The following is a 27,532-nucleotide window of genomic DNA, read 5'->3' as shown; positions in this document are numbered from 1 at the left end:
CTGCTCTCGAAGTACCCATTATCTCAACATCTTATGCTTCCAAAGAAGATACCACATCTGCCAGAAGAACATATAAGGCAAGGGAAAATGATACATTGAAGCATGTGGAGACAAGCACAACAAAGCACGTGCCGATTCATCCGCTACTTCTTCGAAATCAAAAGTATCTCGTATCATCAGGGTTGCAATCACTCTGGGTGAAGGACTCGTTTTGACCCTCAAATTCTTGGGTCGACCCGCTAGGCGTTGTGGGCTGAACATGCCGATTCACCACCCTTGAATCAAATCCTTAAAGATCAAGTCACCAACTGGAAGAAGAGCCCATCAATCTTGAAGATCATACCGTTGACCAAACTGCTCAGGTGTGAATTAGAAAGATTGAACAAAGCAACAAGTCGTCACCTTCACCTCGTGCCTGCTTGCCATGTGTTCGAGTCAACCTTCAAGAATCAAGCCTTAACGGCCCTTGAAAAAGCTTCCAACCAAAGTTCAAAATCAAGCCTTGACGGCTCTTGAGGAAATCACAAGTCCGATTCAAGATCAAGCATCCACCATATTTAAATCAAATCCAGTTCAAGAATAAGCTGTGGAAAATCAACAATTGGAGGAATCCAGAAAATCCTCCAACCCAGTTCAAGATCAAAGCTGTGGAAAGTCAACAAAGCGCAAAAACAAATACGTGCCGATTCATCCACTACCAAAGCCAAAGATCATCTACCACATGAAGCTCCTTGTGGTCCAATTTCAACCTTCAAGATCAAGCCTCGACGGCCCTTGAAGAAATTTCAAACAAAGTTCAAGAACAAGCCTCAACGGCCTTTGAAGAAATCTTAAGCCCAATTCAAGATCAAGCCTCAACGGCCCTTGAAGAAATCTCCAGCCCAATTAAAGATCAAGCCTCGACATCCCTTGGATCAACATCTACATTAAGGGACTTCAAAACGCATCTCCTACACGTGACAAGCACATGTATACAACGCGCCTTGAAGTGGGGGCATTTGTAGACATCGAAATTTTGGTAAATAAATGTTGACCGATAAATCAAAGTTTCAACGCTCATGTATTACATAAATTTTACACGTAGCGTGTGTCTAAACAAAAAATCGAGGATCATCGGAAAAGCCATCAAACAGGACACTTGTCAACACCTGGCAGAAACGACTTATTTCATCTGGAATATTATATTTAAAATTAGGCCTTAGAAAATTCTATAAATAGAAGCCAATTTCATTCATTTCAAGGGGACCAAAATCATTAGGCAAAATTTTTGAAGCTCTGAAGCTCTGAAACTCCGAAGCTCTCAAGCATCCAGGTTCCCGAAGAATTAAGAAAGCTCTCTTCGTTCTTCGTTCATCGTTCATCCTAAGATCAAGCCCCAACGGCCCTTTGGATCAACAATCATCCACCAATTCAAGATCAAGCCCCGACGGCCCTTGAAGAAAGTGTTCTTCGTTCTTCGTTCATCTTTCATCCTAAGATCAAGCCCCAACGGCCCTCGAAGAAAGTGTTCTTCGTTCTTCGTTCATCGTTCTTCTAAGATCAAGCCCCAACGGCCCTTTGGATCAAAAATCATCCACCAATTCAAGATCAAGCCCCAACGGCCCTTGAAGAAAGTGTTCTTCGTTCTTTGTTCATCGTTCTTCCAAGATCAAGCCCCAACGGCCCTTGGATCAACAAGCCACCATTCTTCAAGATCAAGCCCAAAAGCCCTTGAAGATCCGTTCATCACTGTTCTTCAAGATCAAGCCCAAAAGCCCTTGAAGATCCGCTCATCCCCATTATTCAAGATCAAGCCTCAACGGCCCTTGAAGAAACACTCATCCTCAAGATCAAGCCCCAACGACTCCTTGAAGATTCGTTCAAATCCACCTTCAAAGATCAAGCCCACGGCCCTTGAAGAAACTTCCAACAATTCATCCAAAATCAAGCCTCGACGGCCCTTGGATCAACGAAACATCCACAAATCAACACCTTACGGAGATTGAATCCGAGGATCAAAATAGAGAGAGATTGTAACCCAAAATCATCAAATACAAATATTTGTTTGTGCACGTTGTTCTTGTCTCTTTCGTTTCAGGAATTTTTCGTGTTCACAATCATACCGTTGACCAAACTGCTCAGGTATGAATTAGAAAGATTGAACAAAGTAACAAGTCGTCACCTTCACATTGTGCCTGCTTGCCATATGTTTGAGTCAACCTTCAAGAATCAAGCCTCAACGGCCCTTGAAGAAGCTTCCAGCCAAATTCAAGATCAAGCCTCGACGACCCTTGAGGAAATCACAAGTCCGATTCAAGATCAAGTGTCCACCACCTTTGAATCAAACCCAGTTCAAGAATAAGCTGTGGAAAGTCAAACTCTGGAGGAATCCAGAAAATCCTCCAACCCAGTTCAAGATCAAAGCTGTGGAAAGTCAACAAGTGCAATAAAATACGTGCCGACTCATCCACTACCAAAGCCAAGGATCATCTACCACATGAAGCTCCTTGTGGTCCAATTTCAACCTTCAAGATCAAGCCCCAACGGCCTAATTCAAGATCAGGCCTCAACGGTCCTTGAAGAAATCTCCAGCCCAATTCAAGATCAACCCTCAACGGCCCTTGGATCAACATTTACATTAAGGGACTTCAAAACGCATCTTCTACACGTGACAAGCACATGTATACGGCGCGCCTTGAAGTGGGGGCATTTGGAGACATCGAAATTTCGGTGAAATAAATGGTGATCAATAATTAAAATTTCAACGTTCACGTGTCACATAAATTTTACACATAGCAAGTGACTCGACGAAAAATCGAGAATCATCAGAAAAGTCATCAAACAGGACACGTGTCAACACCTAGCAGAAACGATTTATTTCACCTAAATAATATATTCAAAATTAGGCTTTGGAAAATTCTATAAATATAAGCCATTTCATTCATTTAGAAAAAAAGAAACCAATTCATAACCAATTCACCTCACACCAAAACCTTGAAGCTTTGAAACTCCAAAGCTCCCAAGCAAATCCCGAAGGATCAAGAAAGCTCTCTTCGTTCTTCGTCAACCCAACCTTTAAGATCAAGCCCCAACGGCCCTTTGAAGGAACTTCCACCAATTCAAGATCAAGCCCCGACAGCCCTTGAAGAAAGCGTTCATCGTTCATCATTCGTTCATCCTAAGATCAAGCCCCAACGGCCCTTTGGATCAACAACATCAACAAATCCACATATCCAACCGTTCTTCAAGATAAAGCCCAAAAGCCCTTGAAGATCCATTCATCAACTGTTCATCAAGATCAAGCCCCAAAGGCCCTTGAAGATCCGTTCATCAACAGTTCTTCAAGATCAAGCCTAAAAGCCTTGAAGATTCGTTCATCCATCAACCTTTAAGATCAAGCCCAAATGCCCTTGAAGAAACTTCCCTCAACGTTCAAGATTAGGCCCCAACAGCCCTTGAAGAAAACTTTCAACCGTTAATCCAAGATCAAGCCTCGATGGCCCTTGGATAAATCGCACGTCCACAAATCAACACCTTACGGAGATCGAATCAGAGGATCAAATTTGAGAGAGATTGTAACCCTAAAATCATCAATACAAAATATTATTTTGTACACGTGTTGTTGTCTCGTTTGTTTCAGGAATTTCCGTGTTTACAGAACCATGTACATCTTGTGTTTGCTTCCCTATCTTTATATCCTTACACATCATCATCACTAGGTAACCGGAGCAACCGAGCAAAGGTCACAACCGAGAGAGAGAGAGAGAGAGAGAGAGAGAGAGGGAGAGAGAAATATAAGGAGTTAGCTAGGATTTGATACTTGGGGATGGGTATTTAGGTCATCTCCAACCGATCCGACCAGAGGATCATAGGGCTAAAAATAGCCCGAAATGACACGAAAACCATCTCTAACCGAGGGATAGGCCAAAGGGCTCATGGACCTCATCGGGCCAAACACACCAAATCAGGCCAACCAGCTAGCCCCAGGCTGGCCCTTTTTTTTAATCCAACGGCTACCTGGCGTCAGTATGATGCCAGCTAGCAACGGCTAGCTGACGCCAGGTGATCGATGGATTTGAATTTTTTTTTTTCCTGAACAAATTAAAAAAAATAATATTAAAAAATTCTCATTTTTTTCCTATAAATACCCAAGCCATTCCTACACTATTTCTCACATAATTTTCACCATTCCATACTATCTTACTCCATTTTATTTCAGTTCTTCACATTCTATTCTCTTACCTCTTCCAATAATTTTTCCTTCAATTTTTTCAACAATTTTCAAATGGCTTCATTTGCAATGAAAAGTAGAGCTTGGACCCGAAAAGAAGATGAAGCTCTTTGCAGGGCTTGTAGATGGGTCTCGGAAGGTAGTGTTAGGGGAGTTCTTAAATAAGTGAAGGTGCTTGGACTCGCATGTCCAAAAAGTACTATGAGTTATTCGAAGGCACCACTCCATTGAATTCCCGAAGCCACGAAAGTTGTTCTTCAAGAAGGAAAAAAAACATCTTCATCCAAGTTTGAATAAATGTCATCAAGCGGTGTTAAAGGCCGAAAACAGACATGAAAGCGGGGCCAATTACAACGACAAAGTAAGTGCTTTCACAAATTATTTTAAATATTTAAATATATTACATTTAATTTCGTAAATTAATTTCCCTTAATTTTTGGAATTATATTTTCTAGGTACGCCAAGCGGAGGAACTGTATATGGAGGACAACTCGAAACCCTTTAATCATCACAGTTGTTGGGAAATTTGTAAAGGGTGGATGTTATTTGGAGATCCACCTCAAGAAAGAGTTGCTCCTATGCTGGTGTTCGGAAATGCATCCACAAATGCAGTTGGGGATGAACATGGATCTCCTACCATTCAAGAAATATGGGTAGAAAATCCGTCTTCGGGTGAAGGTTCCATACCTAGGGCTATGGGATGAAACAAGGCCCAAAAATTGAAGGAAAAAGGTAAGGCAAAGGATGATTACGCCTTTCAACAGGAAATGGCATCCTCATTGCAATTAATGGCAGAGCAAAATACCTTTGCCGCAGAAGAAAGGAACCGTAGGCACGAAGAATGGGCAAAACAAATTCAAGAAGAGATGGATGATAGGAACATGTAAAGGAACACTTCGGATTACACTCCAATGAGTAAGGCCTATTTTGATAGGAAAAATAGGGAAATTATGACCCGACGGGAGTTGTTTACATCCGACTATAATCCTACAATGGCGGATGATGATGATTATGATTATAGACTTTAAATTTAAGTTGTAGTTTTTAAATTTAAGTTGTTGTAGTCTTTAAATTTAAATAATAAATTATATTTGGTCTATGGCCCTTTGGCCCCCTCGGTTGGAGATGGTTTTTTGTCACAGGGCTATGTTTGGCCTATGACCCTTTGGCCCCTTGGTTGGAGAAGGTAAGAAATATGGCTTGTCATTGTTTTTTAAAATATTAATTTCTTGGAGGGCTATAGAGCTAAAAGGACCCCTCTAGCCCTCCTTTGGTTGGAGATGACCTTAGTTGTCTTGCTAAGGTTCTGATAATTGAGGTAAGATCCCACATCACCCAGGGGAGTGATCCTTATATGTATATTCCCATCCCTACCTAGCACGAGGCCTTTCGGGAGCTCACTGGCTTCGGGTTCCGTAGGAACTCTGAAGTTAAGCGAGAAGGGGGCCAGAGCAATCCCAAGATGGGTGACCTCCTGGGAAGTTGCTCGTGAGTTCTCAGAAACAAAACCGTAAGGGCATGGTCGGGGCCCAAAGCGAACAATATCGTGCTACGGTGGTGGAGCGTGCCCGGGAAGTGGTTCGCCCCGGGCCAGGATGTGAAAGTTTTGAGCTATTTCCAAATATCTATCTATTTTAAGTCAAACATGTTGGATTTTGTGTAAATATTTTACGATGTGATATATATTATATGTGAAATTACTTGAGATGTTCATGGAATATGAGAACTTTGGTGTTACATTAGTTCAAGGGATAAATGTAAACTGTACAAGGGGACATTAAGGCAGGAAGGCCATTAGGGGTCACATGGTGAGTTACAATTTATGAAGGATATAATGAACATGTAAATGGATGATGTGATATGAAATTAGGTGGCTAAGCTTTGATATTATTCTCATATTTTCTAGCATGTGTAAAACGGCATCACTTGACTGACATATTACATATTCTACTCACTAGGTGGCAGTGGTTGTTGCTCATCCATCATCTTTATATTTTTTAGATGAGTTATTTGGCAAGACAAGTACTAGACGAGCTGAGGTTGTGATTGAGGAGACATTTAAGGATTTTAATTTATTTTGTACACCTTGTAAAGATTTTTTGGAGTTATTTTTATAAAGAGAAATTTGTTTTTCGTTTTATTTTTATTTTTACTTGCGCCTGGACGTGGGGTTGAATTTTCCATGGATCCCAGGTCTATGGTGTGACATAAAACCCAAGCATTCAACCTTAGAGTCATGCAAGTGATATTAACAACAGAACTTTCTTATTCACAACTAACTTTTACAATCCAATACATTTCCAGCTATATAGCTAAAATATCTCCTTAAGTTGACATCACTAATTAACAAACCAAATATCACAGCTAACAACTTGTTAATTAGTGGGTGCCACTAACAGAATGACACTTGCACAACCCAGTTTCCTAATAAGGTAACTTGGGATTGGCTACAAAGAGTTAAGCAAGGAGATTAATAAAAGGAAAAATTGGGATGATTAAATTACAAGGTTAATTTGTATAATTGAGCAACCAAATCACCATTGCAGAGGTAAAAAGCATTGTATTAGACATACAAGTCTGCTTATTATTATAGAAATTAATGGGTTGGGTAAATGACGTCAAGTTGCATTGCATTCATGCATTGTTACTGATAATGATTTCATACTTGATTTTATGATGTCATGATATTTAATTTAGTATTGTCAATTTACTATGGTAAGGTTATGTCCCTAATAAGCTTTTGAAGCTCACCCCTCATTGGTTATGCAGGTTTATGAATTAGACAATCAAGAGGGTAAGTGGAATGAAATTGAATTAAATATGTGAGGCTAAAAGTGGTGTTTAATTATTTTAGCCTTATAAAAAATTCTTGATTATTTGTATAAATGGAATTTATTTCTCACCTCGTTTCAGTTTCTATTCTTTTTGTTTATTTTTAATTTTTAGTTCATCTTTCAGATTCGATTTTTTTACTGACCCCGAGTTGGGCGCGTCACAAAAATAGTCCCTTGCTTCCTTAATTGTAGCAAATAGTGAGTCATAGAATCTGCCGCCTTGATATTCTGAAGATCTACTTTCATTTGGAAAATAGAAGTTCGACGCACAGTACAGAGTTGACCACTAAAGAGTTGGCCACTAAAAAGCTAACCACTAGAGTCGACCACTAGAAAGTTGATCACTTGGAAGAGGTAGTCTGTCACGTACCAAAAAGTTTCTCATTCAATAGTGACCCAGTTACTAATCAACTAGTCTTCCATCCAACCCCAATTAAAGAGTCTTCTTTCAAAATAATAATAGTGAAACTAGGTCGGAAAAGGATCTACGTTAATATAAACAAATTCTCACGAAATGGAGAAGCAGCTAAGCGATATTAGTACATCAAATATCAAAGAGTAGCTACCATAGATAATATATTTGTCACTTGAAACGCTTGAAAGTTGGAAAATTATGGCATTATTCATCAATATGTAACTCGTTACATTCCCCAACCAGGGCCTTTTTTTTTCTTCCATCAATGTTATAGTAAACGCAGCCCTTGCAACAAAGTTTACCCATGGCTCCCACGCACTTTTCAAACTAAAAGAATATACGAAAACCAAAAACTGACCAGAAAAAGGTGGAAACAATACATATACGAACTAGAAGCAGATAAATAAATCGACATTGATACTGGTGTCTTCAAGCAGCCACGCTGTGAAGCACGACGGTCTCCACCGTGAGGCCAGGCCCAAATCCAAACAGCACACCCCATTCCAGTCCTTCTCCAGTTGTCTCCAGTCCTTTCTCAGCTGACTTCCTCCTCACCTCGTCCAAAATAAACAAGACACACGCACTCGACATGTTGCCGTAATCTGACAACACTTGCCTTGTCGCTTCTAATTTCTCCGGCTTCAACGCCAACTTGGCCTCTACTTGGTCCAGAATAGCAGGGCCACCTGGGTGTGCAATCCAGAAGAGTGAGTTCCAGTCCGAAATGCCTATAGGCTTGAAGGCCTCGTTAAGGCTCTTTTCGATGTTCTTTGAAATAAGCCCGGGAACGTCCTTCAAAAGGTGAAACGTAAGCCCTACTTCACGGAGATGTCCGTCGATAGCCCCATCACTGTCAGCGAGAATGGTTTGTGCCGCCGAGACCAATTCAAACAAGGGCTTCTCGACTTCGGGCACTGGGTCGGCACCAATGATGACGGCCGCTGCACCGTCGCCAAACAAGGCTTGACCCACAAGACTGTCAAGGTGGGTGTCACTAGGCCCACGGAAGGTGACCGCGGTGATCTCAGAGCACACAACAAGAACACGTGCACCCTTGTTGTTTTCGGCCAAGTCCTTGGCCAAACGGAGAACCGTGCCTCCAGCGAAACAGCCTTGTTGGTACATCATGAGGCGCTTAACAGAGGGGCGGAGGCCCAATAGCTTGGTGAGCTGGTAGTCAGCGCCGGGCATGTCGACACCGCTGGTGGTGCAAAAGACCAAGTGGGTGATTTTGGACTTGGGCTGTCCCCATTCCTTGATGGCCTTGGTGGCAGCCTCTTTGCCAAGCCTTGGGACTTCAACAACCACCATGTCCTGCCGAGCATCAAGTGATGGTGCCATGTACTCGCACACACTTGGATTCTCCTTTAGAATTTCCTCAGTCAAGTACATGTAACGCTTCTTGATCATAGATTTGTCACCTGAAAATTTAACATATTATTCAAGATTCACTGTTTGAAAAGAAAAAAATAATCAAGATCCAATTTTCTTGACTTTTTAGTTTTATTTTAATGCGTGGAAAATAAATAAAAATATTGTTTCCTGGTAAGTTCTTTTGTGTAGGATTGCATTTTTGCTCACCACCGTCAAGTAGTGATAAATAAGGTGGTGAGCAAAAATATTTCTTTTTTGCAAGACATCATGGAGTTTGGCCCTTTTTAATTGGTGGTTTCCTTTTCGAGTTACTAGGTTCTTCGTGCTACTTCTAATTTCACCAGAAAATACTATTAATTTCATTAAAGTTTAATGAACAATAATATAAGCATACCTTTTGAAAAATAAATAATTAAAGAAAGAACTACCAAAGAACACAATATTTAAACTACTTATTAATAAAATAATTGTCAATTAAAATAGAATTAAAAGACAATTTGATCTTATATTACAAAATAAAATCGTGGGCATTAATGTAAATTTGCCCAAACCAAAATTTACTTTTTTTTTCTTTATTCACCCACATGTCATTATAACATATCTCTAATTTTTTATTTAAAAAAAATAAAAAATTTAAACATCTTCCACGTTTTCTCTCACCCTCTCTCTTTCACATTTCTCACAAACTTCTCTCTTTCATATATTGTTTTTACTTTTTAAATTTTTTATATTTACACACACCTAGTGTGTGGTACTTCATCTAATAACAATAAAATTTAAAATTTAAGCCAACTGCGATCACAAATATTAAGTTTTCTAAGGAAGAAAAAAAAAACATTTGCTTTCAAAATATTGTAAAAAAATTCTGTTTACGAAAATTCATGTATTGTGTTTTGTACTTTTTTTTTAGGAGTAATTAGGTTTTCATCCTTATTTTTACTACTCTATTGATTAAAACCTTATTACTTTTCAATTTTTGATCAAGGTCCTTTGTATTAATAATATCATTAATTATTTCAATAATAAAATATTTTTTATTTATAAATATATTCATTTAATATTAAAAATGTTACAATTAGTATATTTATATTTATGGCTAAATTTTTTATCATAAATTTTTATTTTTAGTTTGTACCCATTTTTAATTTGCAACCCTTTTTTAATTTGTACCAATTTTCCTTTCAATTTTAATTTGTACCCATATATTAATTTCTTTTTGTGCCCATATTTTTTAAAGTTTTATTTGTATTGTACCCATATTTTTTTATTTATTTGTACCCATTTTTATTTTTGCTAAATGTGCCCATTTTGAAGAATGTACCCATGTTTTGATACAATAATTTTTTGGTTATTTTTTATGAATGTACCCATGTTTACACACACACACACAATAGTATATTTATATTTTAATATTTTTAATCCCACAAATTATGTTTTTTATTTAAAATATCATTAATATAAACAACTATAAATTTTAATTTTTAATTTAAAAAATATAGTAACGTACATAGAAATAAATTATCAATTAATTTTAGGGACTTGGATCAAAAATTGAAAACCAACAAAGTTTCAGTCAAAGATTGTTCATAACTAGGGACCGCATCCAAAGTCTCCCTTTTTTTTATATCAGGACAGTGTTTTGTGTTTATATTAACACAGTTGCCCCCTCTTTGGATAGTAGTTTACAGTGAGAGAAAAGCCATGAGCATTAGTTTCAATTTTTTTTCTGCGTGGCTATATTCGTAGTTCTTCATTATTTACAAATACGATGATATCATGAATAAACGTTAAACTATATCCTATGCAAGATAAAGAGAGAATGTTTATCAAACACCTTCCAAAAATACATAGCGAAAGCATATATAGCAGATATGTAAAATTCATGCGTGGCATCCCATTTTCTGGAATTAAACAACAAATGGTAAACGATGAACAAATCAAATAATTATTCAAAGAGAAATAAGAACAAAAAAAATATGGTACATACACATGCGCTGGAATTTTTCTTTGAGCTCAGCCTTGTGCTCACTGTTGGTGATACGAAAGTAATAGTCGGGGTATGTGGCTTGGTCCACACAATTGGGAGGAGTTGCTGTCCCAATGGCGAATACTGTGGCCGGACCCTCAGCCCGTTGAGCCTTGCGAACTTCCTCGACAGTCACCATTTTTATCGGGTCGTCAAGAAAGATCAAGGAGAGACTAAGGAGCTAGTTGTGGTGAGGAGTTACAGATGTTGCAAATTGCAATGGTAAGTAAGATATCAGGGAAGGGTGTGACAAAATGTTAAGAGAAGTTATATTTATATAACACGTAAAAGAGGAGAGGGTAGTTGAGGATCACGTGCCTGACCAGTTCATTTTTAGTAACCCTCAACCACCTTAGGGGTAGGGGGCTTGCTGGCACGTGCATTTTGTGTGGTGTGCATTGCCTACAAACTTCTGCATGATTTGGAATGTGTCCGTTCTCTCGTCTTACCTACCAGACAAAGGGCAGGAAAAAATTCACATCTTTGCTTTGAAATTTAATTTTTTGTACCTTCAACGGAGGGCGGTGATAAATGGGTGGTGCATGTATGCTGGAAACTCAAAACCGACGGATTGTATTTTTCTCTCGTGTTGTTTTTCTATCGGACGGATACAATTCGTTTTTAAAAAAGAGTGTCACCAATAATTTGGAAGTGGGAAATTGACGTAATAACAATTTTGGGGTGGTAGCGTACGTGGTGGGCAGAGTGACACACAATAATTAATTAGTTAGATAACTCAAATTAGAAGGATAAAAATATTTATGGTTACAAAAAATTAAATCCTGAAGATCACATTAAAACTCTATTCGTTAGCTATATTTAGTTGACATTTCTTAGTACTGACAAATTACTCATCCAAACATAACTATACGTAGATGTGATGAGATAGAAAAAAATTACCTCGTACCTCCAAACTGGACCATCATCTAACCAAACTGGATGGATGAGTATATATAATTAGCTCGCCCTCGTTTGCTCGCTAGCTAAGAGCAAATTTTTACAAGATTATGATCATAATCCGAGTATGCATGGGTTGGAGGGCATTTGCATATATAAACGATAATTCTTGGACTATATATATCGATCTCATTGAATTTGAGACCGGACAGGACATGCACTAGCTAGTTTATTCTGTTTGCTAAACTCCATAAATTACTTATCATTTTTGCCAACAACTCTATCTGGTAGCAAAAATTTGTTGTCATTAGTCTTGACAAATTTGTACCTACAAAACAATTAACACATTTGATCAACGACCAAAGCCTCATGTGCCCATGATATAGGAGGGAGGGGGTGGAAGACTCATAAGAACTGCACACTTGTTAATACGTGTAACTAAGGTGTGAGATAATAGAGTTGGAGATGACTTTGTTTGTAAGCTACCAAAAGGTGTGTGTACGATAAGGAATGTAACTCAACAATCCTAATATGGATACTTAGGGATTGCATGATAAGGTTGAGTTCAATTAGGACTAATGTTATGGGAGGTCACCTAATTGACACACCATTGCATAAGGTATAAATATGGGGTCCCTGCACTCTTAATTGATACACAATAAAAGCCTCACGCCCTATTGTACTGAGACATTGCATTTTGAGATTGATGAATTGCAGAAGACACCTATATTGTGCTCTAGTCAACATGGTTTCATAAGGTTAGTGGTTATTTGGGTTTAGTAATCGGTTATGAATTAATCTAATCTGACATTTGTATCGGAGCTTTCACATACGATTTAACCCTATGACGAAACAATTTTCTTTGACTGCAGATTCTGGATCATGACAAGTTATCTGGGAATTCATGCATCGAGCATATATCAACTAAAGCTGTTTGTGTTCATATGCATGTCTTCAAAAACTTGGCCATCGGTACTTGCGCTAAATTTTGAAATATAAACACTAATCATCTAAAGATTAGCCGTTGTTTATATCTCAAACTCGAAGTGGCACAATGCTTTGTTTAACCCCAGAATGTCCACTGTTGGGTTCCAAGTCACAAAGGCATGCATCCATGCTTCAAGATAGGTATATTCATGGAAAAGCAATGGCGTCGTGATAAAGAAAATGGTTCACAAATTTCAGCATTCAAAAATGTTGAAATTGTGATAAATGGATATGGGACTAAAGTTTAATCTCTTTGCATATTGTGGTTTTTAAAGGTGTTAATCCAAGCTCCATGAACCTCAATACCATTGAGCCACTTACTAGAATGAATTATAAGAAGTGGAAGCAAGACCTCGAGATTGTTCTTGGGGTGAGGGACATGGATTTGGCACTAAGGAGTGATGAACCATTGCTACCCAATGAAGGATGCACAACCAGTCAAAGGTCGAAGCATGAGAAATGGCATAAAGCAAACAGAATCTATCTCATGACTACCAGAAGGACCATGACTAATGTTGTGCATGGGGGTTTCCTAGAAGCATCCAAAGCCAAGGATCTTATGAAATCCAATGAAGAAAAATACAAGGAGTTCGAGAAGACCGAGATAGGTAACTTGATGAATTCTCTCACCACTATTAGGTATGATGGAGTGGAAAGTGTTTGAGAATATATTCTCAAAGTAGCGGACATTGCTGGAAAATTGAAGATGCTTGAGGTACCAATTTCTAAAACCTTTTTGGTTCATGTCGTTATGAATTCTCTACTTGAAAGTTACACTCAGTTAAAAGTCTCATATAATGCATTACAAGCTAAGTGGGTGAGGAAATTAGAATTATGAAAGAGATGGCTGACAAAGAGAGGGTTAAATCTGTGAATTATGTTCAAAGCTACAATCAAAACCCCAAGCATGGCAACCATGATATTGTCAGAAAAGATGCTACCAGAAGTTCTCCCTCATTTAAGAAAGTTTTTGAAACCTAACAAACCAAGTTTTTTTTCAAATGTTTTTTCTGCAAAAAGGCAGGCCACTTGAAGACAAATTGTCCAAAATACAAAGCTTGGCTTGCCAAGCAAGAAATGAAGAAAGGTAAAAATATTTTCTTTGTTTTGAGTCTAATTTAGTTAACAAACCTAGTAATGCATGGTGGCTTGACTCTGACTCTTTTATTCATGTTACGACTTCATTGCAGGACTTCACAACAAAGTGAACACCAAACAAAGATGAAGTAAAGGTCTTGGTGGGCAATGGAAGAAGGGTTGAAGTCAAAGCCTTAGGGACTTTTAGACTTGAAATAGAATTTGGTTTTTATTTGGATTTGGAAAATGTTGCTTATGTACCTTCCATGAGAAGGAGATTAGTTTCGGTTTCAAAACTTGTTTTGCTAGGTTATTATTTTATATTGAATAAAATTGGCTTCAACATTTTTTACAATTCTTCTCACATTGGCACTAGTGCTATATGTTATGGCATGTTTCAGTTCAAACTAAGTGTGGAAAACATGGTTTTCAATGTTGAAAAGAACACCACAAAACCTCAGCAGTCATCTCACCTTTGGCTTAAAAGACTTGGCCACCTTTCAAAACCGAAAATGGAACTTGTTTCTACCATACTTGACCAATCCCGAAACTACTGAGCACCGATCAACGTGATACCGTCAAGGACCCAGAAGAGTTTCCCTCCAACCAGGAGGCCAATCACAGCGCGACATATGTCAACATCAAAAGCCAATCACAACACGACATGTGTCAATATCAGAAACCAATCACAACATGACACGTGTCAATGTTAGAATGAAACTAGAAACTCTTTTCTATAAATAGAGATCATTTTCTCACAATATTTGCTAATGTAATTTGTACTAAATCATTCACTAGTACTCACAAAAGGAGAGCTTGAACCTATGTACTTGTGTAAACCCTTCACAATTAATGAGAACTCGTCTACTCCATGGACGTAGCCAATCTAGGTGAACCACATACATCTTGTGCTTGCTTCCCTATCTCTATCCATTTACATACTTATCCACATTAGTGACCGGAGCAATCTAGCGATGGTCACAAACTTAACACTTTCTGTTGTACCAAAGTCCTCACTGATTTTATGCATCAACATTTGGCGCCGTTAGTGGGAATGACACCTATTCCCACTCTCTTCATCTTTGTCACGGTGGTTTCCACCATTCGTACACTCTCTTTTGACCAGGCCTCCCTTTCCAAAATAGGGAGCGAAGGAAGCCACAACACACAGAATGACACCCCTCTTGCACCTGGTGCGAAACAATGAAAGAAGGAACAAAAGAAGTTTGTTCTTCAGGCTAAAGTCGATGAGCTGGAGGCTCAAAACAACAAGATAGCAATGAAGAATGAGATCCTCCAAGAGCAGTATGAGAAGGTCTTTGAGATGCTCTACGAGGCTAGATATACTAAAACACACGAGCTCATCACCCCTGTGGAAGTCAACCATCAACTGGGTGCCCCCTAACACGGAGGGTCCTTTGCCCTTGACATGGGTATTCCTGTTGAGGAGTGAGCTACTCATCAAAATGGCGACCAGCATGAGACTTCTCTCAACCCAGTTGCTTCGACCCAAAGCAGGAGGAGTGGAGGAAGGCACCTCCTTACAAAAGGAGTGAAGGGATCGAAAGCCGTCTTTCGTGACTGTCGAGACTTCCTAAAGCAACGTCGAGACAATCCCATCTAGGTAAGCTTGAAGATCAATGACCCAAGGGTCTTTAAAAGACTCGGTCCCCTCCCATGTCCCAGATCGGCTACCAATTTGGGGAAGGGGCAACAAGTCCTAGAGAAACACCAAGGTATAGGGGACTCAGAGATGTTCTGACAGACATACCTTGGAAGTCAGTACAGCGAGTCCAGGGAAAAATCACATGCTCTTGATCAAACCTTCCTACTTCAAAGAGGAGATGAAGATTTACCAAAGAAAGCTCCAGTGGTACATAACTCCACTCAGGATCCTCTTGTCCTACAACTTCTTAAGGAAGTAAACAAGTTGAAGGCCGAACGACAAGCTGAGATACCTGATTGGAACCAACCTAGGCCTAGCCCTCTTACAAGGAGGATCTTTGACACCCCCTCCAAGCAAAGAAAAAGCAGAAGCTTGGCTTGCAACTTTATACAGGAAATGAGGACCCGATTGAACACCTTAACCTTTTTGAGTCCACCATGGCATACCGGATGCACACCGACGAAAAGCGATGTCTTCTCTTCCCCTCCACCCTTTCTGACGGAGCTCTAAACTGGTATTGCCATCTTCCACCTGAGACAGTAGACTCATTTGAGGAATTGAGGAAACTATTTGTTTCTCAACACATTTTCCAGACTGATCGCTTGCACTCTGCGGATGACTTGTACACCATTCGCCAAAAGCCAGACGAGTCATTACGTATGTATGCTGGCCGCTTCAGCCATGAGTATTCTCGTTGTGTCGAGGTAGACGACAAAACTGCCCTCAAAGCCTTCACGGCATGCCTACGTGATTGTTCTTCAAGTACATAATCAATGCCAACACTTGGAAGACTTACTCTGAGGTGATGGCATAGGCTTACAACCATGCCTCCGCCGAGGCAAGGACATATCAAGGGAAACCCCCCACAACCACCCCTTTATCAATAAGTAGGGAGTGAAAATCAAATCTAACCAAATGAGAAGACCTGGACTTTCCAAACGGCAGCAATGCCTCCCCCTGCCTTACTTAATACTTTGCCAAGTCAACAAACATATCAATATCAGGGAAAAAGGAAAGATTTCCATCCTCACCAGTCTCATTTTAGTAAAAGGAGTAAGGGACACTATCGCGATAACCAAGGGTATCGCCATGATAATCCTCGACCTCAGGCAGTCAACACAGTGGGTCAAGCACGTGTCAGGACAGCCCCTACCCCGAGGTATGAGGCATAGACACCTTTGAACACCACATGCGTGGCCATATACCCCAGGATAGCACACCTGATACCGAAGCCAAAGCCGAGGCACCTGGATAACAAGCCCACGAAAAACACGGGCATGTTTTGTTGCTACCACGAGCATAACACCTATGATGGCGAGAACTGTATCACCCTTCGTGATCATATTGAAGCTTTGGCACGTGAAGGAGGGGTAACCGTAACCAACACCAGGTGAATGTGATATATTCCATAAATGGTAGCACACCCATATCTAAATCTTCCAACAGGGCCATGAAAAACAGTGAACGAGCTTTAAGGTCTAACTGGGATCCAATATATTTTTACCCTGAGGAAAAAAAAGGTATCATCTACCCTCACAATGACACACTGATTGTGGAAGCTCACATAGCCAACTTTGAAGTACGACGAATCCTGGTAGACACGGGGGCTTTCGTCAATATCATGTTTGCTAAAGCTTTCAGGGCACTTAATGTAGCTAAACACTTGCTCGATCGCTCGATTTCCCCTCTGATAAGCTTCTCCGGTGATATCGTGCAACCTTTGGGGAGTATACACTTACCTTTCACTATTGCTACAGGCCTCTACACAGCTACCATTACCATTAACTTCATGGTGGTTGATTGCCCAATGACATACAATGTCATCTTCGGATGCACATGCATCAATGATCTCAAGGCCATGGTATCCACACATATGTTGTTGATGAAATTTCCAACCCCTTATGGCAATGGTTACATTAGAGGAGATCAACTTAGTGCACGATCATGTTATAACACTTCGGTCAAGCAACAACACTTGCCTGTGCCCAAGGAAACCCTTTCTATACATGACCAAGTCATAAAGACCAGCCTAGACGAAGTTAACTTGAATCTTCACGGTGGCAACAGTCAACCCGATGATCCTCAAGATGACTTTTTCACCCAGCAAGCACAACCCGCTGAAGAGTTAGAAAAGGTTTCTATCTCAAAAGATTATCCGGATCGCATGGTGAAGATTGGCACCACCTTGTCACCACCCATTCGGTTAGCATTGATCTCTTTTTTGCAAGAGAACACTGAGGTCTTCGCCTAATAATACGAAGACATGCCAGGCATCACTCCCGATATCATCTGTCATTGCTTAAGTATTGACTCCAAGACCAAACCAGTGAGACAGAAGCGAAGATCTTATGACGCCGAACAATACGAAGCAATGAAGGAAGAAGTTGAAAAACTCGAAGGCATAGGCTTCGTCCGCGAAGTCAATTATCCAACATGGGTGGAAAATGTTGTCCTTGTTAAGAAGAATCTAACCAAGGAAAGTCTCATACTCCAAAAGGTCTTGTGGAGAATGTGTGTCTATTACACCAACCTAAACAAAGGATGCTCGAAGGATAGCTTTTCTCTTCCTCTCATAGACAGACTTATAGACTCTACGGCAGGGTGTGAACTCCTGAGCTTCATGAATGCTTACTCAGGATATAGCCAAATCTTCATGAACCCTCCGGACCAAGAGCACATAGCCTTCACTACTGAAAGGGGACTATATTGCTATAAAGTCATGCCCTTCAGCCCAAAGAATGCAGGAGCGACTTATCAGAGACTGGTCAATTCAATGTTCGCCGAATAGATTGGGAAGAGCATAGAAGTTTACGTTGATGATATGCTAGTCAAGAGCAAACATGCTGACCAACACATCACCAACCTATATGAAACTTTCACCATTCTGAAGAGGTATCGAATGAGGTTGAACCCTAACAAATGTGCCTTCGGTGTAGGCTCTAGCAAATTCTTAGGCTTCATGATAAGCCAACAAGGCATTGAGGCTAATCCCGAAAAGATCAAAGCAATCCTCAACATGAAGGAACCGGTAACTTCAAAAGACATCCAGAGCCTTATTGGCAAGGTGGTAGCCTTAACTAGGTTCATCTCTAAGGCCACAGACAGATGTGCTCCTTTCTTCAAAGCACTTAAGGGAAGTAAGAAGTACATTACATGGACTGATGAATGTGCTGAGGCATTCAAAAACCTCAAAAACTGCATGAGTAAAGCCCCTCTGCTCCCTAAACCTGAGGTTGGTGACACTCTCATTATCTATCTGTCGGTATCGGCTTTAGCAGTAAGTTCCGTTCTCACTCGGAAAGATGGTAATGTCGAACGGCCTGTCTACTAAACTAGCAAGGCCTTACAAGAGGCGGAGACACGATACTCCAACATTGAGAAATTGGCTCTAGCATTGGTCATGTCTGCTCGAAAACTTCGCCCTTACTTCCAAGCACACTCCATCATCGTGCTTACCAATCATCCTCTTCGATAGATACTCCAAAGTCCTGACACTTCCGGGTGAATGATCAAATGGGCGATAGCATTGGGTGAGTTTAACATCTCCTACCAACCAAAGCCAGCTGAGAAGGGCCAAGTAGTGGCAGACTTCATCGCCAACTTCACGTATCCTATTGACATTGTTTCTACGCTTAAAGAAGTGGTTTTATTACCCTCGGAAACTCAGAAAATAGATCCAACAGCCCTAGCATGGAGTCTATATGTTGATGGCTCGTCCAACCAACAGGGTTGTGGAGCAGGACTAGTCCTTACGACCCCTGACAAAGTGGCGATGAAGTATGCTCTTCGTTTCAAATTCAAGGCGTCGAACAATGAGGCCGAATATGAAGCCCTCCTAGCAGGCTTACGTTTGGCCAAACACCTTGGGGTTAAACGAATTGATATCTTCAATGACTTCTAATTGATGGTTAACCAGGTCACCAACAACTTTGACGTTAAGGATAGCTCTATGGCAGCATATCTAGCACAAACACAATTGTTGCTCCAGCACTTCCACTACCAGATCACCCAAATTCCTCGAGCGGTAAATAGTCATGCAGATGCTTTGGCTCGCCTCGCCTCAGCGGTGGAAGACAAGATTGGAAGAAAAATTCAGGTCGAATTGTTGGCAGCACCAAGAACCGTGGCTGTGGAAGTGTGCAACTTGAAGGATTATTTTGTGAAAACATGTTCATTTAAGCAACATCAATAAGCATGCAATTAACAATTAAAGGCGGAATCATGCTTGCATGCACTTAAAAACAAAACATTAACCATGAAATTCAAAGCCTAGTAGATTGGTGAACCAAAACTCAACTCAAAACATAGTGAGTTGAAATTTATACCTTTGTAGATTCCTCTTTGCATAAGCAAAGGCTAATCACCCAAAGAGAGGGCCTTCATTCCTTGCATCTTAAATCTATGGTTTGGATGGAAGAATAGGTTTCTCCAAGTTCCCAAAATTGAGAACCTCTAAGTCTCTTCACCAAGGAGAGATTGGAGAAGAAATGAGTGACCTTGGAGTAGTGGGATTGCAAGATGCACCCCCCAAGGTGGCCGGCCTCTTTAGAGAGAAATGGAGAGACAAGTTCTCACCAATTTTCTCCAAAAGAAAACCCTTATGAATTTTGGCTATAAAGTCATATTTATACCTTTATTCATTTGAGTGGCAAACTTGTAAATAAGTCCAAGTTCACTACCCTAAACAATATGGCCGGCCATTAGGATATTTTGGATTAATTGGGCCTTTGTGAATCATTATTCATTAAGTTGTCATACAACTTAAGTTAATGGGCTTGACGTTCGAAGCCCATTGGGCCTTAAGGTCCAAAACTATCCCGAGGTCTTTAACGAACTTATTCGTTTGATTAATTAACATATTAATTAATCCTTGCCATAAATAAATGATTAAACCATTTAATCATTCTTACTCATCTCCATGGTTTCTTCAATCTCCTCCTTACACGGTGTGCGATCCATTAGGTTCCTTTTAGCGAGGCAGTGGGCGATTAAAACCATTTTACATCGATTGTGAATTGAAACTTACTTTCAATTCTCCCTTTAGTGATTACACACGTTTAGGGCTTCCACAAACCATGAGTGACACCTTGCAGCATATCATGGTTACCCAAGCGAATCAGAAGAGGTAGAGAAAACCTATTCAGTCTGGGATTACAAATGCAATACGGTCTTTCTCTAATCTAATACTCCTGACCACATTGTTTGGTTTGATAGTTTATTTATTCATGTCTACTATCCAATGTGATTCATGTGCTTATATGATTTCCTTGAATGTGATTCGGAACGCATTCCCAAATCTCATTCATACTCTGGCCAGAGATTCTAATCATATCATAGAGTATTCTCCCTCAAACAGTTTGAAGGTTAGAGATCCCTTGTTGCGCATTCACTTGCCTCCATGGCTAAGTGGCTTAACCCCAACGATGCTGTGGACACTCCAATGGAATGACGTTTGACATAATCAAAGATCAAGGACTTAACCACAAGACAACTGTGATGCCTCAGGTCAAAGGACCACTTTGCATTATCCCAACCATGAGTTCTCATGTGACATGAGTATGAGAACTCTTCGTTGATCGCGTTCAGTGAACTCATTCTCTACTGAGCACCTACGTACTTGTCTTGATGTCACACACACCAATGACTCGAGACTAGTCACTCTCCCTGAGAGAAGACATAGCACGTACCGATCTTAACGGACTGTCAATGCCCAATTGACAATCCTATGATCAGGAACATTTAGGATGTGTCTACGAAAGAATGGTCTCATGAATCTAACTTCATTAGATTGCATTCTCCCAATCACATATTCCTTGGACTTTATCGTTTAAGCATATAACATTTATATGAGACGGCTCAAACAATAATATTTGCCCTTTATATTTAAACTAGATTAGTTTAACATGTGAAATGTCCGTAAAGTATCATCATATGATTGCCTTTAGGGCACATTTCCAACAATCTCCCACTTGCACTAGAGCCAATCAGCTTGATCATCTGTGATGATACCTCTTCTGTAGTCATTTCATAAATGGCTGAATAGTAGGCCTAGACAATGGATATCTATATGTTATCCATAGAAGCAACCTTGAGAATAACGACGTCACCATTATACATGATTCTCAATCATGTGGTTCAGTCTCTCATATGAGTTCGGATCTTGATGAGACCTTGATTCCCTGGCTTGAGCTATCGCCCCATTAGTGTCATACACTTTTTGGTTGGAACCGAATAGAGAGTTCATAAATGAACTTTCCCATCCAAACAACATTGTTGTAAACTTCTATATGGCAATATATTTTGCATTCATAATGGAACACACTAAAGTCATTACTTTAATGTTTCCATCCAAATATCTCTTTAGTCATAATAAAGAGATATCCGTTTATCTCTTCATTCATAATGAAGAAACATCCAATGATGGATTAGATTCATAATCTAATACATTTACACTTCCATTACGTTACTCTAATTCTTCCTCGTTCTTTGAGGAATCTATCCTTTAGTATTTCTTAAATACTTAAGGACTCACTTGACAGTTGCCATGGTTCTGATCCTGGGCTTGCACTGATATCGTCTTGTACCTGTTCTAGGTACAACTCATATCAATGTTTTTCATACAATATGAAATACATAAATCACCTTTATGCGTATGCATAAAGGATTCTATTTACGCATTATTTCTTTGGGAGTCAAAGAGGGCACGTTCCCTTTGAGAAGGGCAACTTGCTAGTCACACTAGAATCATCCTTCTAATTGAAGTTTATCATCATATGAGAAACTTCCTAGCATCCATTGTCTATTATTAGGGATTGATATAATCAAATTATATCTTGAAATCTATCAATATAGATTTCCATCCCATGTATATAGACCATGTCTCCCATATACATTCTATCGTTATAGAATGCTTAAAGTCATAACTTTAACGAAGAAATATTCTTTTCATTTCCAAAATTAATATATCATATATACATTCATATATATCACATATATATATATATATATATACAAATTTAGGAATATGATTAACTCCCACTAATCTTTTGTAAACCTAGTAAACAAAAGATCATTTACATCTTTACGAGAAATCAAACGATTTGACCTTTCTCTCATAAGACGCTTATAGCTCCCACTAGCTTGCTAAGATCCATGATGGATGGATCTCTACAACTTACATGTCTTGTGATTCATAGTTTTAGACATATATTATCAAGACTATCTTAATAATGGTTTCGGAAACCTATATTATGTCCAAACATTGAATCACCATTTAGTTGTAGCTAGCAATCTTCGAATTAATTGAAACTAAGACTACGTCAAAAATGGTTCCTTCAAAGTCAACCATTCTCTTTGATTGTAGTCACCTTAAGCTACCAATTAGCTTACGAAGGTTTCATTATTTCGGGTTAAATGGTACTTTACCATTTCCTTGAGTATATATCATATATACACTCAATGTAGTCATAAGGATTTTCATTCTTATTTCTTTCGAATTAAGAGGTGCAACTCTATGACATAGTCATAAAGTTCAAACCATTCAACTGAGACGGTTTATAAATCCTTATCGACTACCTTGGAGCTTTTGGTATAGGAACTAGGTTGTTTATATTTGTTGATTACTTTCTTGTCTCTCAAAGAACACATTCTTTGAGTTCTATCTCTCGTTTATTTGCTTTTAGGCAAATCACATTGTATGATTACAATGAACTACCCAACAAAACAACATTTGTTAGTTGGTTTATAGAAGTGATATCCAAAAGTTAATTTAAGGATATCCCACAAGATTGTTATCAAACAAATATTGCTTATTAGCACACAACCCCAAATCTTAACATGTTTTAAGATTTGTCTTTCTTTCAAACTACATCTTATGGAGTCATGAAAATATTGGAAGATCTTCTAATTTACAATCATATTGTTTTAGAAGTATATATCCTATATATGGGTAACAGATAACATCTAACGAACTAAATCTTATTCGAGTTCGTTCTTCTCCTAAAGGAGAAATTCATTATCTTATGATGCTATTTTCCTTGATATCATTCAAGAAAACTATTCTAAAGTGTTACCATTCCTTGGATCAAATCTAAGGATGTAAATACTTTAGACGTCTTACTCATCAACTTACATTTCTTGAATTCTTTGAAACCTTTTGCAAAGTATTCGGACTTGTGTTTATTTAAAATAAACTATAGTCCAACCGAGGGTGATCTTCGGTGAATGTCATACAACATGAGTAGTATTATGTTGTGGATAAGTGCCACTAACATCTAAGTGAATTAACCTCAACAACTTTGTGATTCTTTCTTCTTTCCAAAAGAATAAAGATTCGAACATTTTGCCTCTATACAATTTTAACAAGAAGGTATTGGATCCGGATCTTACGATCCATTGCATCCATCTATGACCAACTCATAACTTATGTTTTTAGAGGTATCACAACTTAGTTGGGATTAGTCACTACCTTGCAACCTTTTGGGTTTTAAGCATCATTATATTCTAAACAGTTAACACTACCATATCATCTCTACTATAGAGACAATCAATTAGATTACTATAATCCAATCATTGATTAATAAAGAACAATGTTTTGTCAAACAAAGCATTCATCCATCTCTACTATAGTGACGGAATTTAGTTCCTTAAAATTGGAATATAAAGACAATCTATGTTTTTTCCAATTTCTTTGGTAGTTCATATGAGGAAGTAAGTACCATCTGCTTTCGCAGAGATCTATATTTGATTCACGTTCCGAATGTGAAGCACCTTTTTCTTTCTCTCATATATCTTCTACTTCTTATTAGTCACACTTTTACAACGATTGTAAAACATAGTTACTAATACGGAATCAAGCATTCAAGTAGAAGAACCAACTGTTTTGAACTATTCAAGAACAATTTACAACACCTTCGAAAGGCGTGTTCTTGACACTTGCAAGACATTTCTTGCAAATACCCCTTCCAATGTCCATCCTTTCATAAAGAAAGTTTGTTCCCTTGGAGTTAATTCTTATCTTCTTCATTTGACTTTCACCTTTGACTACATTAGTCATGGTCCCTAAACTCCCACTATCTCTCTTGAAACTTATTTCAATTGTGTTGTACACATCAAACATTTTGGAGAGCATGTGGTTATTGTTCACTACACAGTTTACAATAAACTTAGTGAACCATTAGTATAGGGACATAAAGGTGAAGTCCTTGCCTAGCTTCTGTCTCGTTAAGTGGTTTATCACTTCAACACTCAATGATTCAAAATCATCATAAGTCCATGTTAATGGACTATTTTTGTCAACCAACCATTATAGCTTGTAATATGTGCCCCAGAAATTTGTCAAAGGCCAGGCACTGGCTGATTTCCTTGCTCAACACCCTTCCCCATATGGTTTTGGGGGCAACGACGTCGAAATCGGCATGGTTGAAACGCGCGATAACTACTAGACGATGTACTTTGACAACTCAAGTACTTCATCCTCGGCTGCCGTTGGAATTGTTATTCAATCTCTAAACCACGATCGTTGGTATTTTTCGCTCAAGCTGGATTTTGAATGCACAAATAATCAGGCCGAATACGAAGCCCTTATCATCGGGCTTAGAATCCTTCATGACTTGCAGGCGACCAGTGCCCTCATCTTCGGCGACTCTGAACTTGTGATTAACTAACTTAATGGTTCTTTTCAAAGCATAAGTTGTACCCTGGCACCCTACCACATGGTTGCCAGCTATTTGGCCAAATCCTTCGACGGTATTACATTTGAACATATTTCCCGGATTCATAATACCGACGCAGACGAAATGGCTCAAATCGTCTCCAGTGCATAACTCCTGGGGGACAAGCTAGGCCGAGAAATACCCATGTTACGACAGCTATACCTGGCCTTGGTTAACCAGCAAGTCCTCTGACGGGACAACGTGATACGCACAAGAGTTATGTCCTTACCTTCGTTGTTAGACCGACAAGACCTTATAGATGTTTGCGCCGTCGAGGCAATACCAGATGGTTGGAGAAAGCCCATTATGAAGTATCTTGACAATCCCAATGGCAAACACAGTCGCAAGACAAGAGTTCACGCGACAAACTATGTCATGTATCAAAACGAGTTATACCGAAAAGGTGAGGATGGTCTATTACTGCTATACCTCGGCCCCCAAGAGGGTGCTCAAGCAATCACGGAAGTCCACGAAGGGGTTTGTGGAGCTCATCAGTCCAGACATAAAATACGATGGTTGCTTCGACGACACGGCTATTTTTGGCCAAGAATACTAAAGGATTGATCGAGTTCGCACGAGGGTGCATGCAGTGTCAGATTCATGGTCCTATACAAAGGGTCCCGGCTGAATCATTACATTAGGTCACTAAACCATGGTCGTTTAGGGGATGGGCCATGGACGTAATCGGCAAAATCACACCATCTTCCGGGACTGAAGCACGCATGGATACTGGTAGCAACCGATTACTTCACTGAGTGGGTCTAAGTAAAATCGTACGCCGAGCTAACGTCTAAAGAAGTTTGCGACTTTGTGGAAGAACAGATTGTGACCAGATTCGGCGTACCAGAAATGATCATAACTGACAATGGCACAATCTTTACAGCTAAGAGGTTTAAAGAATATACGGCAAGTTTGAAAATTCAGCTTGAACAGTCTACACCATATTATCCACAAGCAAATGGGCAGGCCGAGGCAAGTAACAAAGTGTTGATCGGCATTCTAGAGAAAATAATAAAAGAAAGGCCCGGCATGTGGCATTTAAAGTTGAATGAGGCTTTATGGGCATATCAAACATTGTTCCGATCGGTGACTGGGACAACCCTGTATACACTAACCTACAAACACGATGCAATGTTACCAGTCGAGTTAAGCATAAATTCGTTGCGAATAATTGAACAAAGTAGTCTGTTCAGCGCCGAATATAATCAATCCATGAGACAGGAGTTAGAAGGTTTAGAAGAAACGCGACTTGATGCTTATAACTTGTTGGTGGCAAAAAACAGATTGCCGAGCAAGCCTATAATCAAAAGGTCTGACAAAAAACATTTGGCGAGGGAGAATTGGTTTGGAAAACGATGTTGCCCGTAGGACTTAAAGACCCCAGGTTCGGCAAATGGTTGCCAAATTGGGAAGGGCCGTTTGTTGTACATAAAGTATACGGCAAAGGGGCATATCATCTTAGAGACCGGACCAGTTTAGTTCATAAATTACCTATCAATGGGAAGTTGTTGAAGAAGTACTATCCGATCACATGGGAAATACGGGAATAGAAATCCATTTCATTAAAAGATCGATAAAAGAATACACAAATTGAGTAGGTCGATCATTTTACATTTAAATAAATTCAGGGTGAAGAAGGGAGAAGAGTGCTGAGAAGGGCCTTCAGCTCCAGCCATCGCTCCTCGCCCATTATGACATCGGCGTGCCGGTTCTTCTTGTCCATCTTCAACTGCTCGATTCATTTCGCGCTCGCCGCATACTCGGTAAAACAATCTTTGCCACCCGACTCGAAGTCCTTTGCAAGCTCAGAAGCAATAGCCAACCTTCGTTTTGCCAATTCGGCTATTTGACTGTCGAGGTCGGCCAAGGCTTGCCCTTTCACCTTTAAAGCATCAATCTTCGAATGAAGAGTGTCTTGGACGGCCATGGCAGCTTTCAGATCTTGTTCAGCCCGAAGAGCATTCTCAAGGACACTGAAGATTTCCCGAACTCGCTTTAAGGCGGACGACGCCTGAACGATGGCTTCGACGCTCATTCGACCATCTGCGCCGAGGTCGTTTAGGCATGCACCTAATAAATCGAGGCCTTTGCGCTCAAGGACTTGTGATGCAGAGAGAGACAAAACTTCTTGCACCTGAACCCGAGCAGTTAAATCGGCAGGTTCAGTTGTAGTGGCCGAAGGGCCAACCACTCCAGTAGTGCTTGACAGAAGGGCTTTAAACTCGACTTCCCATGAAGGCTGAACACGAAAATCAGCTTAAGCTCAAGGATATCACGAAAGAACATAACAATAAGGTTTTGTTTTAAACCTACCAAGAGGAGACTTCGACCAT

The 27,532-nt window shown here is 39.6% G+C and overlaps 2 protein-coding genes across 2 annotated transcripts; one reads left to right on the top strand and one right to left on the bottom strand.

Moving 5' to 3' along the window:
* Positions 1-7,647: 7,647 nt before the first annotated feature.
* LOC126597529 (chalcone synthase) lies at positions 7,648-11,124 on the bottom strand. Its single transcript, XM_050264325.1, has 2 exons — positions 10,821-11,124; positions 7,648-8,880 (listed from the first exon to the last, which is right to left on the bottom strand). The coding sequence occupies exons 1-2, from the start codon at positions 10,996-10,998 to the stop codon at positions 7,889-7,891; spliced, it is 1,170 nt and encodes a 389-aa protein (XP_050120282.1). The 5' UTR covers positions 10,999-11,124; the 3' UTR covers positions 7,648-7,888.
* On the top strand, positions 11,064-13,407 carry LOC126595486 (uncharacterized). The gene is made up of 3 exons (XM_050261763.1): positions 11,064-11,081; positions 12,629-12,728; positions 13,019-13,407. The coding sequence occupies exons 1-3, from the start codon at positions 11,064-11,066 to the stop codon at positions 13,405-13,407; spliced, it is 507 nt and encodes a 168-aa protein (XP_050117720.1).
* Positions 13,408-27,532: the final 14,125 nt, after the last annotated feature.

Source organism: Malus sylvestris, chromosome 13 (assembly GCF_916048215.2).
Source record: "Malus sylvestris chromosome 13, drMalSylv7.2, whole genome shotgun sequence".
Lineage (NCBI taxonomy): Eukaryota > Viridiplantae > Streptophyta > Magnoliopsida > Rosales > Rosaceae > Malus > Malus sylvestris.
The sequence above is the reverse complement of the archived record's forward strand: the minus strand, read 5'-3'. Positions and strand labels throughout refer to the sequence as shown.